This window comes from Papio anubis, chromosome 17 (genome assembly GCF_008728515.1).
Source record: "Papio anubis isolate 15944 chromosome 17, Panubis1.0, whole genome shotgun sequence".
In the NCBI taxonomy this organism is placed as follows: Eukaryota; Metazoa; Chordata; class Mammalia; order Primates; family Cercopithecidae; genus Papio; species Papio anubis.
In genome coordinates, this window is record NC_044992.1 from 56,327,258 (window position 1) to 56,341,775 (window position 14,518).

At 45.9% G+C, this 14,518-nt stretch overlaps 1 protein-coding gene across 9 annotated transcripts in view; it reads right to left on the bottom strand.

The window, feature by feature from the left end:
- The window catches only part of TEX2 (testis expressed 2), a 125,261-nt gene that overhangs the window by 18,264 nt on the left and 92,479 nt on the right, over nt 1-14,518 (bottom strand). For all 9 annotated transcript variants that reach the window (XR_004179482.1, XR_004179481.1, XM_031657687.1 and 6 more), the window contains exons 6-7: nt 11,414-11,560; nt 5,853-5,952 (exon numbers count right to left, since the gene is read on the bottom strand). Coding sequence is in view for 7 of the 9 variants with exons in the window: in XM_031657687.1 (XP_031513547.1) it covers nt 5,853-5,952; nt 11,414-11,560 (247 nt within the window). In the remaining 2 variants the exon portion in view is untranslated. The remainder of the gene's footprint in view (nt 1-5,852; nt 5,953-11,413; nt 11,561-14,518) is intronic.

Sequence of the window (14,518 nt, forward strand, 5' to 3'; positions counted from 1 at the left end):
GGCCCTGCCTTGGTGCTCAGGCCCAGGCAGCCCCAGTGGCTGTAGCTGCCCTCTAATGTCGCTCTTGAAGCAGGTGTGGCAGGAGGAGTGGGCAAGTCATGACTGGCTCTGGCTCCAGTTTTCTGTTATTACTCAGGTGGCAAAGTAGCATCAGTCCCAACACTGGATGTGAAGGCACCAGGCACGTAGGTAGTGGATCCCAGTAGGATCCAGTCTGGAACACTGGACGTGAAGGCACCAGGCACAGAGGTTAAGGTCTGCAACATCAGTCCAGATGACTAAGGGCAACTCTGGAGACAGACAAGGTTTCTATTTCTGTGGGACATGGTAATATTTCCATAGAATCTATGTATTCAGTCTAAATTTGGGCTGTTATTTGGGTATCCTGAAACAAGGCAAAACCCAATAGGGTCCTCTGTCTATGTGGACACTCAGTGGCTATTTTCAGTTTTAGATTCATGCTGCAAACATCCCGAAGACGAAATGAATTCATCTAAGCCTGAGGGGTTATGGTCTGCATCCTTGGCTCATTCTGACCCTGCTGACACACCTGTGGACACCTGTTCTGAAACCGCTGGTCTCAGGCACAGAAGATAAAAACCTACTGACAGAAGCAGCCCCCACCCAGCCTCTTCAGGATGATTTTATTAATACTAACAAAGTGGCCGGAGGGCAGCAGCTAATGCTGATGCTTACTATGTGCCACGTGCTCCGAGTGCTTTACATGTAACACTGCATCTCTACCACTCCCAAACGAGGCGGGCAGCACTGCCACCAGCACTTGAAAGATGGGGAAACTGAGGTATAGAGTGGTTAGTGGCTTCCCCACAGTTGTACCGCTGAATGGTGTATGAGCAGGACCCAAAACACAGGTGACCTGGCTGTACAGCCAGTGCTCATGGGCAGCCTTTGACCGGGCCTAGACTCCATGGAACAGGCTGGAAGTGTGAGGCTGCTGCTGAACTGGGCAAGTCACCCCTCTCTGGGCTTTGGCTCATACAAACATGGCAGGGGGGAGTAAGGCAAAGCTGACTGCCCTTTCAAGTCTGCCCAATTCTTCAAGGGTTTTGAAAAAGAGCCATGTTTTCTAAATGTTTAGCCATAAGAAAAAAGATTTGGAGAGCATACACCAAACATGTACTAAAAAGGTAACCCTGGTTCTCTCTGAATGGCGGGATGACGGGTAATATTTTCCTTTTGACCTTTCCTGAATATTTCCAATTTTCCCACAATGAGTATTTGTTGAATGAATGAACAAACATTACCCTAATGGAGTTAATAAAATAACTGGAAAGAGTTTGGCTGAGTGGCAGGCCCTGGAGGCGGCAGCCCAGGGTAGGGATGAAGGCTGGGTAGAGGAGGCCAGTCTGGTAGGGGAAGGGTAACATACACAGGTTTCTGGACTTTGCTGTGTGGCCTAAAGGAAAGAAAGGAAATCCATATATATCCCGCAGGTAGAGGGGCTAGTTCCAGGGTGTGTGTGGAGTGAGGAGGCGTCAGAGCTGAGGTAGGAGGAGCACAGTCAGTTTCTAAGGGACAGAGCTTGTCTATCATCCAGCCATCTGCCTTTGGTGGGAAGTGAGGCTGCTCTGGGAAAGGTGGTCATTTAACCTCATTCACTTCACTTGAGACAGGTTGTGTGTGTTGGAACAGGGACAAGCCAACATGGCCATCATGTGCTATTTCATTCAGAAGAACCACAGACTTTACTTCTCACAGCAGCAAGGCCATGAAAGCTAAGAATGCTGTTTTTTTGTGTGTTTTGTTTTGTTTTGTTTTTCCTGTTTATCCTAGTAGGATCTGCCAGCTTTGATCTGTAGGATGGTCAACTGGACACTATGGCCACCTCCATGCTAAACGCCCTAACAGCAGCATCCAGGCAGCCATGATAATAACAATTCTTAGTTGGCATTCATAGAGCTCCTCCTTGCTCCAGATGCTGTTCTAGTGCCTTTTTTGTATTGACTCATTTAATCCTCACGACAAGCTTATGGAGTAGGTGCTTTAAGAATCCCTATTTGAACCGGACGCAGTGGCTCATGCCTGTAATCTCAGCACTTTGAGAGGCTGAGGTGGGTGGATCAGCTGAGGTCAGGAGTTCAAGACCAGCCTGGCCAACCTGGAGAAACCCCCTCTCTACTAAAAAATATAAAAATTAGCCAGTAATGGTGGTAGGTGCCTGTAATCCCCACTACTTGGGAGGCTGAGACAGAAGAATCGCTTGAACCCAGGAGATGGAGGTTGCAGTGAGTTGAGATCGTGCCATGGCACTCCAGCCTGGACGACAAGAGTGAAACTCCATCTCAAAAAAAAAAAAAAAAGAATCCCTATTTGACAGATGAGGAAGTGAAGAGGTTCAGGGGCTTGCTTGAGGCCATGGCGCTGTGGACCAGGCAGTCAGGGGTCCAGAGCTGGTGCTCAAAACCAGTGCTACCTCTTGCCTCAAGAAGAGCATCCCTAGGACGGGATAATCCAACCAGCTGGGTCCAAAATATCCCTTCTGAGCATGTGCCTCCAACAAACAAGCACAAGTCAGGAAATATTTTTAAAAAGAACGTGAGGGGATCCCATAGGAGGTGGTGCTCCTTAGAGCTGTGAAGGCGTCCTTCACCTGGGTCGCATTTCCCTGGAAGGTGAGCTCTGCTTTTCAGAGTCAGTTTGCTTGTCACCCAGATTCAAATTTCACTAAAAGGAAAGATTCCCCCTTAGAGCACTGGAATCCAAAATGCTTATTTCTTTTTCTTTTTTTTTTTTTTTTTTTTTTTGAGACAGAGTCTTGCTCTATCGCCCAGGCTGGAGTGCAGTGGCGTGAACTCGGCTCACTGCAAGCTCCACCTCCTGGGTTCAGGCCATTCTCCTGCCTCAGCCTCCCGAGGAGCTGGGACTACAGGCGCCTGCCACCATGCCCGGCTAATTTTTTGTATTTTTAGTAGAGACGGGGTTTCACTGTGTTAATCAGGATGGTCTTGATCTCCTGACCTCGTGATCCGCCCGCCTCGGCCTCCCAAAGTGCTGGGATTACAGGCGTGAGCCACAACGCCCGGCCAAAATGCTTATTTCTTTCATGGTCATTTCTGTTTTATCATCATACACGTATCATTTGTGGACTTTGAAAACCCTACTGGCTTTATGTCTTTATTGTTTCTTTAATACCATTTTCCCCCTTGTTACACAAGCAGGCAAATCTCTAAAAACATACCCTGAAAGGAGTTAAATAGCCTCAAATGGATTAAAAACTGGCAAAGCTTTGACCTATATAGTGAAATGTCTCACCATAGCTCCTGCTCTAGAAGAACAGTTAAGAAGCTGGACACTTAGGTGTTTGGTGAATTTTACTCAAAGCCTGACCAAGCTGCCCTGAGGGGCTGCAGAGTTCAAAGCCACAGGGGCCTGGTTGTGGCCCTGCTCCCCTCTCCTTGGAAATTTCTATAAATTCAGCAAAGGATAGTCCTGAGATAAGAGGCTGCTAACACATTAGAAAAAAGAGCATGCACACTTATTATTCACTTTCTTTAAGCCTCTCATGAGGTTTGTGTTAGCTGATCATCCACCAGCTTGTTATACATTTCTAAAGAGGCAAAGAGCAAAACGGAATAGAGAGGCCACCTGAGTTAGAGGAAGAAACGTAGCAGTTGTACACTGATGGAGTGAAGATGCTAGCTAGCTATGCAGTGAACACATACATGATTTTTTTTTTTGAGACAGTCTCGCTCTGGTGCCCAGGCCTCAGACTCCCGAGTAGCTGGGATTACAGACCAGGATGACACTAGGGCCCAAGGTTACATCTTCATCTTATTTCTAAAGCTCTGTTATTTTCTTTCTTTCTTTTTTTAAAGACAGAGTCTTGCTCTGTTACCCAGGCTGGAGTGCAGTGGCACAATCTCGGCTCATTGCAACCTCTGCCTCCTGGGTTCAAGCTATTCTTGTGCCTCAGCCTCCTAAGTTGCTGGGATTACAGGCATGTACCACCATGCCCGGCTGACTTTTGTATTTTTAGTAGAGACGGGGTTTCACCATGTTGTCCAGGCTGGTCTCGAACTCCTGGCCTCAAGTGATCCACCTGCCTCGGTCTTTCAAAGTGCTAGGATTGCAGGCATGAGCCATCGCGCTCAGCCAATGCATCTTTTACAATTTTGCATGGGGTTAAAAACACTCTAGTTAAGCCATTTGCCAAGAATTGAAATGTTTTCTACTTTTACTTTCAGTGAACCCAAACCTAGACACACCCAGATTCATCAAGGTGTAGACATAATTGAGGCGTTACAGGTGAGCTCAACATGCAAGAATTAGATGGACTTCTCTGGATGTGCAAATACTACCCTGGTCTATCTTTCTGAAATTGACATAATGCTAAAAACCTGGATGGGTTGTCAGCTGAAATACTGCTGGAGAGATACGCTAGAGCTGCTAACTATAGTGCTAGAAAAATCTCTTCATATTTACATCAAATACAACAGCAGAAAAACTGATTTCACTAAACACAATTCAAGAACCATCTGATACAGCCAGAGAGAAAAGTAGCTTCCATACTCTACAAATTTTATAAAACATTTACTTCAAAACAACTATCACTCTCTTGAAAAGCTATAATTATTTTTTCTCCTACCTTGTTCCTAAGCCATTTTAGGAAAAATGTAAATATGGTTGAAGTGGAAAGAGGCTTACTTGCCAAGGGAGGCTACAGTAAAAACGTCAGTGAGAATTCTCTCTGCATGCTAATGGGCTATTCTGGCCTACCTGGCTCATTCCTTTTTTACCAAACTCCTGTGTACTAAATTTTCCCTGTCAAGATCCTTTTAAAACCATATTTATGGTTTATGTGACATAAGAGATACAAATCTTCACATCATCATCATCATCATTTTACGCAAACTGTCTACAATCTGATCAGCTCTTTAACCCCCCACTCACAAAAGCAGACATAAATAATGTGTTAGTGACATGTTTAAAAACTCAAATCTGAGACCTTTCCTCCAGCAGGGAGCCCTACTCTCAAAATATTGCCTTTGAATATACTGTATGTCTTCATTTCTCAAACATGTACTGAGCACCTACTAGAAGTAACAAAGAACGTAAAGACAGAAGACAAGAAACTCAAAAAATCTGGAACCTACAAGTCAGGGGAGGTAAGGATGTGAACACAAGTGAGGAGAGGCAGCTCCTGGCAAGGGGCTGGGGCTGGGGCAGCTGCGCCTGTGAGGACCATGAGAGGTGAGCGGAAGTGAAATCCAGCCACTGCCTCATGCCCTGGCAAGGGCTGCAACCCCCACAAAAGCACAGGCCCCATCAGCTGGCATGTGGGCATCATTGGGCTGGAGGAGACCCTATAATAACCAAGAGACTAGAAGACTTAGGACGGGAGCTTGGATCTATTCCAAATCTTTTTTTTTTTTTTTTTTTTTTTGAGAGAGTCTCACTTTAGTCACCCAGGCTGGAGTCCAGTGGCACGATCTCGGCTCACTGCAACCTCCATCTCCTGGGTTCAAGCGATTCTCCGGCCTCAGCCTCCTGGGTAGCTGGGATTACAGGCACCTGCCACCACGCCCGGCTAATTTTTGTTCTTTTTTAGTAGAAATGGTGTTTCACCATGTTGGCCAGGCTGGCCTCGAATTCCTGACCTCAGGTGATCATCCTGCCTTGGCCTCCCAAAATGCTGGGATTACAGGCATGAGCCATCATGCCCGGCCCCAAATCAGTTTTAAGGCCATGATTGGTAAGAACAAAAAGACACTCAACATGAAACAGATGATTTAAAAAGTCCTCAACACCCTCCAAACACAAAGCCATCATGGTACTGAATCTGCAGCAAAGGATATATTTTAACACTCATAGAATGCTCAGTTCGGAGTTACCTTGGTGATCAACGTAAGGCTTGAAGGCCTGGAGGATTTTTGGCACAGCCACGCCCATGTCAAGTTCCGTCAGAGTGAGTTCATTCATAAAGTAGGGGAGCTAGAGGAAACAAGCAAACAATGAGTGAGACCCATAAGCAACCTATAAAACATGCTGTTAGAAGTCAACATGCTTCCGGAGAGGATGGTGGCCAAGGTTTTGGGACATACCATTTATGTGACAAAAACATAATGTGCACACATCATGTACTAGGCTTCATAGTCCAGACAGAGCCATGAAGAAGTCAGGCCAGGGCCTGGCTCTCACGGGTTTACAATAGAAAGGCAGAAACAGGTAAATATGTAGACAGTATACTTCCAGAGAGTGATCAGTGCTGCAAAGAACATCAAGCAGGTAATGGGCAGAGGGAACATGGGGGTGGCTGTTTTGGCTGAGGAGGTCAGGGACAGCTTCCCTGAGGAGTGGCATTTGAGCAGAGACCACCTATGGAGAAGAAGCCAGTCATGCTCATTAACAATACCCTACATTTGCTGACGTAAGGGAAAACAGACCTCTCTCAGATTCTCGGTGGGGAGTAAGAAACTGCTACCACAAGGCCAGGTACAGTGGCTCATGTCTGTAATCCCAGCACTTTGAGAGGCCAAGGTGGGCAGATCAGTTGAGGTCAGGAATTCAAGACCAGCCTGGCCAACATGGTGAAACCCTGTCTCTACCAAAAAATACAAAAATCAGCCAGGCGTGGTGACATGCACTTGTAGTCCCAGCTAGTCAGAGAGGCTCAGGTGGGAGGATCACTTGAACCTGGGGGCGGAGGTTGCACCACTGCACTCTAGCCTGGACAACAGAGCGAGACTGTGTCCAAAAAAAAAAAGAAAAGAAATTGCTACATTTCCGATAGGCAAACTTACACCTGTATGAAAATCCTTGAAAAACAGCACATCCTGGCCGAGCGTGGTGGCTCATGCCTGTAATCCCAGCACTTTGGGAAGCCGAGGCAGGCGGATCATGAGGTCAAGAGATTGAGACCATCCTGGCTAACACGGTGAAACCCCATCTCTACTAAAAATACAAAAAATTAGCCGGGTGTGGTGGCACGCACCTGCAGTCCCAGCTACTCAGGAGGCCAAGGCAGGAGAATTGCTTGAACCCGAGAGGCGGAGGTTGCAGTGAGCTGAGATCGTGCCACTGTACTCCAGCCTGGGTGACAGAGCGAGACTCTGTCTCAAAAAAAAAAAAAAAAGAAAAATAGCACGTCCTTTGACCTCATGCTGGACATTTTCTGTTTGCCCTGCCAGATCTACACACTACCCCCAGTGGTTGGTCGGTGTGAACTGTGCCAACGGTCTCCCTTACCCTCCAGCTTCTGGTTGGGCATGGCCATGGGATACACCAACGGGCAGTGGATGGGGAGGCACACGGAGAAGAGTGTTGTTGGGCATTTGTCCCCCCGATCTACCGAAGGCCACAGTCCTGTAACACAGGCAGCCTCTCCACACAGCTGCCCTACCCAAGTTCTGGAAACTGCTCCTTGTCTTTGCCACTCCAGGGAGAGTAACAGCTCCCACTTCTGCTAGCTCTGGAGTGTAGCACTCTCCCTATGGGTTTTTCTCCATCTGCCCACACCTTTATAAATATTTCCTTCAGCAAACTCGCCCCAGAGTTACTTATCTGAGTGTGCCATCTGCTTCCTGCTGGGACCCTGACTAATACGCCCAAATCTATCCGTAGGAATTTATTCTACAGGAAATAACGTAAGAATACTGGCATCATGCTTAAAAATTCCTACTTCATCTCAAGCTTATAGAATTAATTCATCTATATTTTCTCTGCTTGCATTTGTGGATGTATATGTATTTCTTAAAAATATTTATTCTATTCATAATTTTAGTGTAAGATGTAAATTAGGGATCTAGCTTAATTTTTCCCCCAAATGGTTGGTCAGCAATCTCAACCTATTTATTCAGCAACGAACACTTGCCCTACTAATCTGTTCCGCCACCTTGAAGTACTAAATTCCCACTGCACTGGAGTCTGTACCGAATTTCCACCAGTATCAAACTGCTTGACTACTTTAGCTTTCTAATACACTTCAGCTTTACAATATACTTTTAAATCTGGCAAGTCCCTCTCCTTTTTTTTTCTCCCAGAATTCTCTTAGTTATTTTCATAAGTATTTTTCCAGTTGAATGTTACAATAGTTTTATAAAATTTAGAATAAAATTAAGAGGTTTTTAAAAATTAAATGTAAACTAAATATTCCACATAAAATGAGGTAGCATCTCGTCAGGCATGGATTTAATACCTAACTTGGCTGGACCTCTTCAGCTGTTTCTCTGCAGAGAAACATAAACTTTCAGGATTCACCAATCAGAGAATGTAATCTCTGATAGAATGTAATCTCTGATAGAATGTAATCTCTGATAGAATGTAATCTCTGATAGAATGTCATCTCTGATAGAATGTCATCTCTGATAGAATGTAATCTCTGATAGAATGTAATCTCTGATAGAATGTCATCTGTGATTTTTTGTTGGGGGAAAGGGTTACGTTAAAGAGGTTATAATGTCTATGATGAACAAAATGTGAGTAGAGACAGTGTTCAAAGGCGTAGTTTTGAATTGGTGTTTGCTATATTTGGAAAACCTTTTTCCAAAGCATTAATGTTGTAAGTGGTGTTGGCCTATCAACCTACAAAATGCTACTTGGCCAAGAATGTAACCAAAGTCTTGCACACTTGCCCTGTCCTTTTTGTCCACTGTTGTCATTCAAATGCCGTGCTTCAGGGAGCATGCCAAGTTAGAGAGACTTCCAAGGGAGAGCCAGGGAATACTGTTACCTCCAACAGTGTTTCTTTTCTTTTTTTTTGAAACAGGATTTTGCTCTGTCACTTGGGCTGGAGTGCAGTGGTGCAATCATGGCTCACTGTAGCCACAACCTCTTGGGGTGAAGCAATCCTCCCACCTCAGCCTTCTGAGTAGCTGGGACTATAGGCACATGCCACTATCACGCCTGGATAATTTTTTTATTTTTTGTAGAGATAGGGTCTCGCTATGTTGCCTAGTCTAGTCTCAAACTACTGGGCTCAAGATTTCCTCCACTTTGGCCTCCTGAAGTGCTGGATTACAGGCATGAGCTACCATGCCTGGACATCCAACGGTGTTTCTATGGGAATGTCAGTCTGACACTGAGCCACAGGAGTGAGGGCAAGGCCAGCAAAGAGTTCTCCATGTCAGGCCTTCCAGGGAACCAGGGGATCGGGGAGATCTGTGTCACAGGGGAAAGCTCACGCTCCTCTAGACACCACTTCCCTATCCCCATTTTGGCTCTTGACTGGCTATTAACCAATACCCACTCACTACTAGGCTTAAGGCTTAGTTCCTCCCAGGGGTACTTGGATATTTGGTGGCAATCAGTTCTTTTGGTAGGGGTGGTGACAGCTTCAGAATTTGGTAATATCCTTCTGCTTTCCTGTTTCTTCTGTTACCAGGGGCTCCTCTGGTCTGCAGGCACTTCACAGTGAAGCAGATCAGGAGGGGGTGGAGGGCATGGATGGAACTCACTGCCCACCTCTAGCCTCTGGCACTGCTGCATCTAGGCCACACTTCTCCACTCTAACCTTTTAGTACTTCTGACCTCAAAAAACAAAAGGAAGTTTAAGTCTGTGAACTACAAACGCCTCCATGATAATCAACAGGAGAAAATGAAAACAGTCTTTCCCTCAACTTTCTCCAGGATGAGGGGGGCACCTTCACAAACAGGGCAGAGGCTCTGTGGACTTCCAGCTCAAGAGAGAAGGGTGGGACCTCTCAAACCAGTTTGGTTTTGTTGTTGCTGCTGTTGTTTTCACAGATGGGAGTCTTGCTCTGTCACCCAGGCTGGAGTTTGGTGGTGCGATCATAGCTCAGAACTCCTGGGTTCAAGTCATCCTCTCGCCTCAGCAACCCAAGTTTCTGGGACTATAGGTGTGCACCAGCACTCCTGGCTCAGGTTGGTTTTGGAATGCTTGTAGCAGGGGAGCAGCATCCCATCTGGAGTTCAAGTATGTCCTCCTTTCTTTTTGCACACTGCCAGGAACTGCAGCCCTCCTGCTCAGGGAAGGGCCCCTCTTGCTTAGGGAAGGGCTCGAGATAGACTCTGGGAAAAGAGCAGGGCCAGCCCTACCCATATGCCTTCACCTGGAACTCAAGCCCTCCATCATTTCCAAAAACACGGAGAGGCTGAGTGAGCTCTAGATTGGCTACTGACACTGCATCTCCCAACACAGAGGGTTACTGCTACCTGTTGTCTCCTGCTATGGAACTGGCTAGCAGAAGCACGTTCAACCCTCAAACTACCTCAGGAACACAAACAGGCTGACACTTGTCAACAGAGCCCTCCCCCAAAATCTGCCTTGAAATCCACCCTTCTGGCTCAGAGGGCAGCCCCTCCTTCCTCTTTCTCAGGAGCTGGGGAAGAAGGGACACTGGCCCACAGACAGCAGCCAGAGTTTGACGAGGCAGGAAAAGCTCTGTTCTTTACTCAAAAGAACGACAGAAATCAACCTGAAGCTCCTCTATGCCCATATTTTCCTTCTAATCTAGTTTATCATAGTTCACTGTTTCTTAGTCTAGCGTCCTTGAACTTTCTGAGATAATGGGCAAAATTTTGTGTCAACGTGTTTTTCTAGTGAAAGGATCTCATAGGTTTCTGCTTCTCAAAAATATCTCTGATCCATACAACTTCAGAGCTACTGACTTAAGCTACTGACAGTGTTTGGTGAGGATTTGGGATCCAAAGTGACTCTTCCTTGGCTGGGTCTTCATTGGGTCAAAAACTTAATTTAAAAGAACCTCAAGATCCTCAATAAGGTCTCCTGGTTGGCAAATGAGTCATTTAATGACAGCCATACTTACACAGTTCAAACTCACTTCCAACTGGGCCTGGATTAGCACCAGAGTGTTTCTTCAGCAAAGAGAGCCCAAAATAAAGTACCATCTGGCCAAAAAGTAAAGGTCAAACACAGACACACTTAAAGTGCAGTGCTAACTTTCCCAGCTTGAGAGGGAGCACAGCCTGGGAAAGAGGGCTTAAGTAGTCTGGTATTTTCCTCAGTTTACTAAGAGGCCTTAAGTAGTCTCATGTTTTCTTCAGTGAGTATACTAAGAGGCCTTAAGTAATCTGTATTTTCCTCAGAGGATATACCATGTGGCCTAGACTGCTGTGGGGCTGGGTGGGCTCTGGATGTACAATTTAAGTTCTTTTCCAACATAAAAATAACAATTATATAAGACAAATTGGTTACAAGAGCTCACATTTTCCCAAACCAAATTCTGGATTATCACCTAGAGTGGATAACAATGAGGGCACCACAAGAAAATGAGTAAACATTAATGTTCACTAAGCCCCCAGTTAATCATAAGGTCAGTCTGTGGTCAAGGTCAGATGTGCTGTTTGAGAACTTACTACCCTCATATGTTATATGCTTGAACCAAGTTATTTTTCACTTAGGACATAAGGGCACAAAACTTCCAGAAATGAAGAAGTATAGAGGATTAGGAGCCTCTTGTGTGGAAAGTGATACCTTTATTTTGCTGAGTTTCATTTGGATCTTCTTAGACACCAGATCAGACCAGTATTTCTCTCCTAAGAAGTCCCAAAATATTCTTCCAAGCAAGGCATTCACCCAGGCTTCCTGTTCTTCCTCCTCAGAGGGTGGAGCCTCTGGCAACTGGCAAAAGAAAAGGGACCAAAATTAGCTAGAAAGCAACTGCAGAATAAGACAGGTGCTTATTTTTATAAAGTCACTGAAGGTCCCTCCTTATAGAAACAGGAGATCACAGGAGTCATTCTCCTTCCCTATAAATTACAAGTCGCACATTATATTGGTGACTAGAAAAGGGGAGAAATGAAAGCTGCCATCACGGCTAAAACCTTCTCTTTGTCTGTTTTCTTTTTCTACCAGTCTTCCTGTACACCAGTTAATATTTCATACAATTAGCTTAGCCAAACTGCTCTGCCTCCAAATCAGCTTGGTATCAACATTATGCATCAGTGATACATCTGATAAAATGCCTGCCCATCTTTCTTCAAGCTAAGGCTTGGATGTGTAATTGTCAAGCTGGTGCTCATCCAGGCAGACACCACAGTTTCCCAACGGTCAGGACTCAAGTTCAGCCTGAACCCTGTGAGGTCAAAATACTCCCGGGATGCTTAAAAATACTGATGCCTGGATCCTACCCCCAGAGTCACTGATTTCAGTGAGCATCAGGAGTTTCAGACACTCCCTTCGTAATGTAATCAACAGGCAAGACAAAGAATCACAGATCTGGATTAGAGAGAGCTGCTCTCAGGGCTTCCATGAAACATCTACAGCTGTTCTCACCAATCTAGGCCCAGTGAAATACCCCGATCCTTACTTCCATTTGATACGATCCATCTGAAGCATCTGCTGTGGCCCATGTGTGAGGTGGGGGAGAGAGCGAATCTGAGTCTCTGATTTCCTTGGCTAATCATTAGACTACGCACTCTGGCCTGGAGGGGGTCAGGGATGGAAATAAAGAAGGGGTAAAGAGCAGCACCCACAGACCGTGTTGTAAGGTTTATGCGGTTGGTGCAGGCACGGGCTGAGAACTCAGTCATGTAGCAGCTGTCCACTGACCACATGCCAGCCCTATGGGCACACTCCTGTCTCAGGTCCACTCATGTCTCACAATACCCTGGAAAGACAGGAACTTTACTTCCATTTTAGAAATGAGTGCAGCGCCTGACACAGAGTCCTGTTCTCCCGTCCTCTATCTGCTCTGTCCTGTGTGTGGCGGTGGGGGTGGGGGAAGGGTAGCTGGCCCCCTGATATAGCTGACATTTTCCTGTGCTGAGGTCTCCAATTAGACTGTAGCCTTGCAGAAACAATGAGCTTTGGAAAGCAAATATTAAGATTTAGAAATGCAGAATCTGTGAATTATTCCCCCTTTCCCCTCCCTCTATGGCGTCTATAAGTGCATCTGTTCTGCCCTCACGGGCTGGCTGCAGCTATAACACACACTAGACACTCTCATCACCTCCACGCTTTGTGCTTGTGTATTCATGCCAGTGCTATCCATTCTGGGCAGCTGTGTGCCTGGGTCAGTGGTATGGTGCACATGTTGTTGCTTGGTGTGCGTGGATTTGAATCTGCAGATCTGATTGTGAGTACTCCCAAGGCCTACAGCACACAGCTCCACGCAATCATTTGAAGCTTGGTGCTCACCAGTCACTGAGCTGTGCCTGAGCCAGCACACTGCTCATCCCAGCTCTCTGCTAGTCTTGCTAAGAGGTGAGGCCAGCTGGACTTCCTGGGTCCAGTGGGGACTTGGAGGAATTTTCTTACAAGAGGGTTGTAAAAACGCACCAATCAGCACTCTGTAGCTAGCAAGAGGATTGTAAAATGCATCAATGAGCGCTCTGTAAAAACGCACCAATCAGTGCTCTGTAAAATGCACCAATCAGCACTCTGGTGTAAAACGCACCAATCAGCAGGATCCTAAAAGTAGCCAATCGCAGGGAGGATTGAAAAAAGGGCATTCTGATAGGACAAAAACGGAACATAGGTGGGGACAAAAAGGGAATAAAAGCTGGCCACCCCAGCCAGCAGCCATGGCAACCCGCTTGTGCCCCCTTCCACGCTGTGGAAGCTTTGTCCTTTTATTCTTCACAATAAACCTTGCTACTGCTCACTCTTTGGGTCTGTGCCACCTTTAAGAGCTGCAACACTTACCACTAAGGTCCATGGCTTCATTCTTCAAGTCAGCGAGACCACAAACCCACTGGCAGGAAACAGCTCCGGACACACTTCCACAGCCTGTGCCCTCTCTTTCTGGGGGGCCTAGGGTTCGCTTACATTTTTCAATCACATGTCACTGCAGGACTTTATATTCTACAGGAGTCCTTCAAATTTGAGTTTTCAAAGGTCTCCCTTATGAACGTTGGTGAGTCTCATTTAAAAAAAAAAAAAGGTTTAAAAAAGAAGGCATGCTGGTCAGCCCATTTCAGAAGACATGGATCTGCCTCACTCTTCTTAATGGACACGGATTCTATCTGGGCTTTTCTAGTACTGTGACGTTTTCTGTCTTTAACCAAGACATTTTCCATCACTACGTCCTGGATGGAAGGGCAAGAGTCTGCAGCGGTGAATGCTTGGCCATGCCACAACTTGTACATGTTTTTTTGAATCCCTTTTCTCTCTGACTGAACAGTCCCTTCCCAGCCCCCAGGGTAACTCGTTCAGCTTTTCTGAGGTTACTGTCTTTGAATCCCATCCGATTATTTATACAGACTTCTGCATAAACACTCATCCAAGGGCAATGCCCACCTGGCCCCTCAGACAGTACTAAGTTGCTGCCCACGTAAGACACCATATGTCTTACTTTAGATGTGTAGGTTACACAAGAGAATAAGTTACCTTTTCCCTTCCCTAGAGGGAGCATCTACCCTTTATTAGCCTTTCTTTACAACCCTAGTTACTCACAGGGAAACAGTTTTAGCACAAAATAGCAAGAAACAAAGGCTATTTCACAATGTATGTCCAAGCCAATGGCATATGATGTGGTAAACAAATTTCTGAAATAACCGACACGCAGGTTTTTTTTTCAACAGTTCCTTTTTCCAATGCAAGCTTCTCTCCACAGACACACTGGGAACAAAGAAAAAT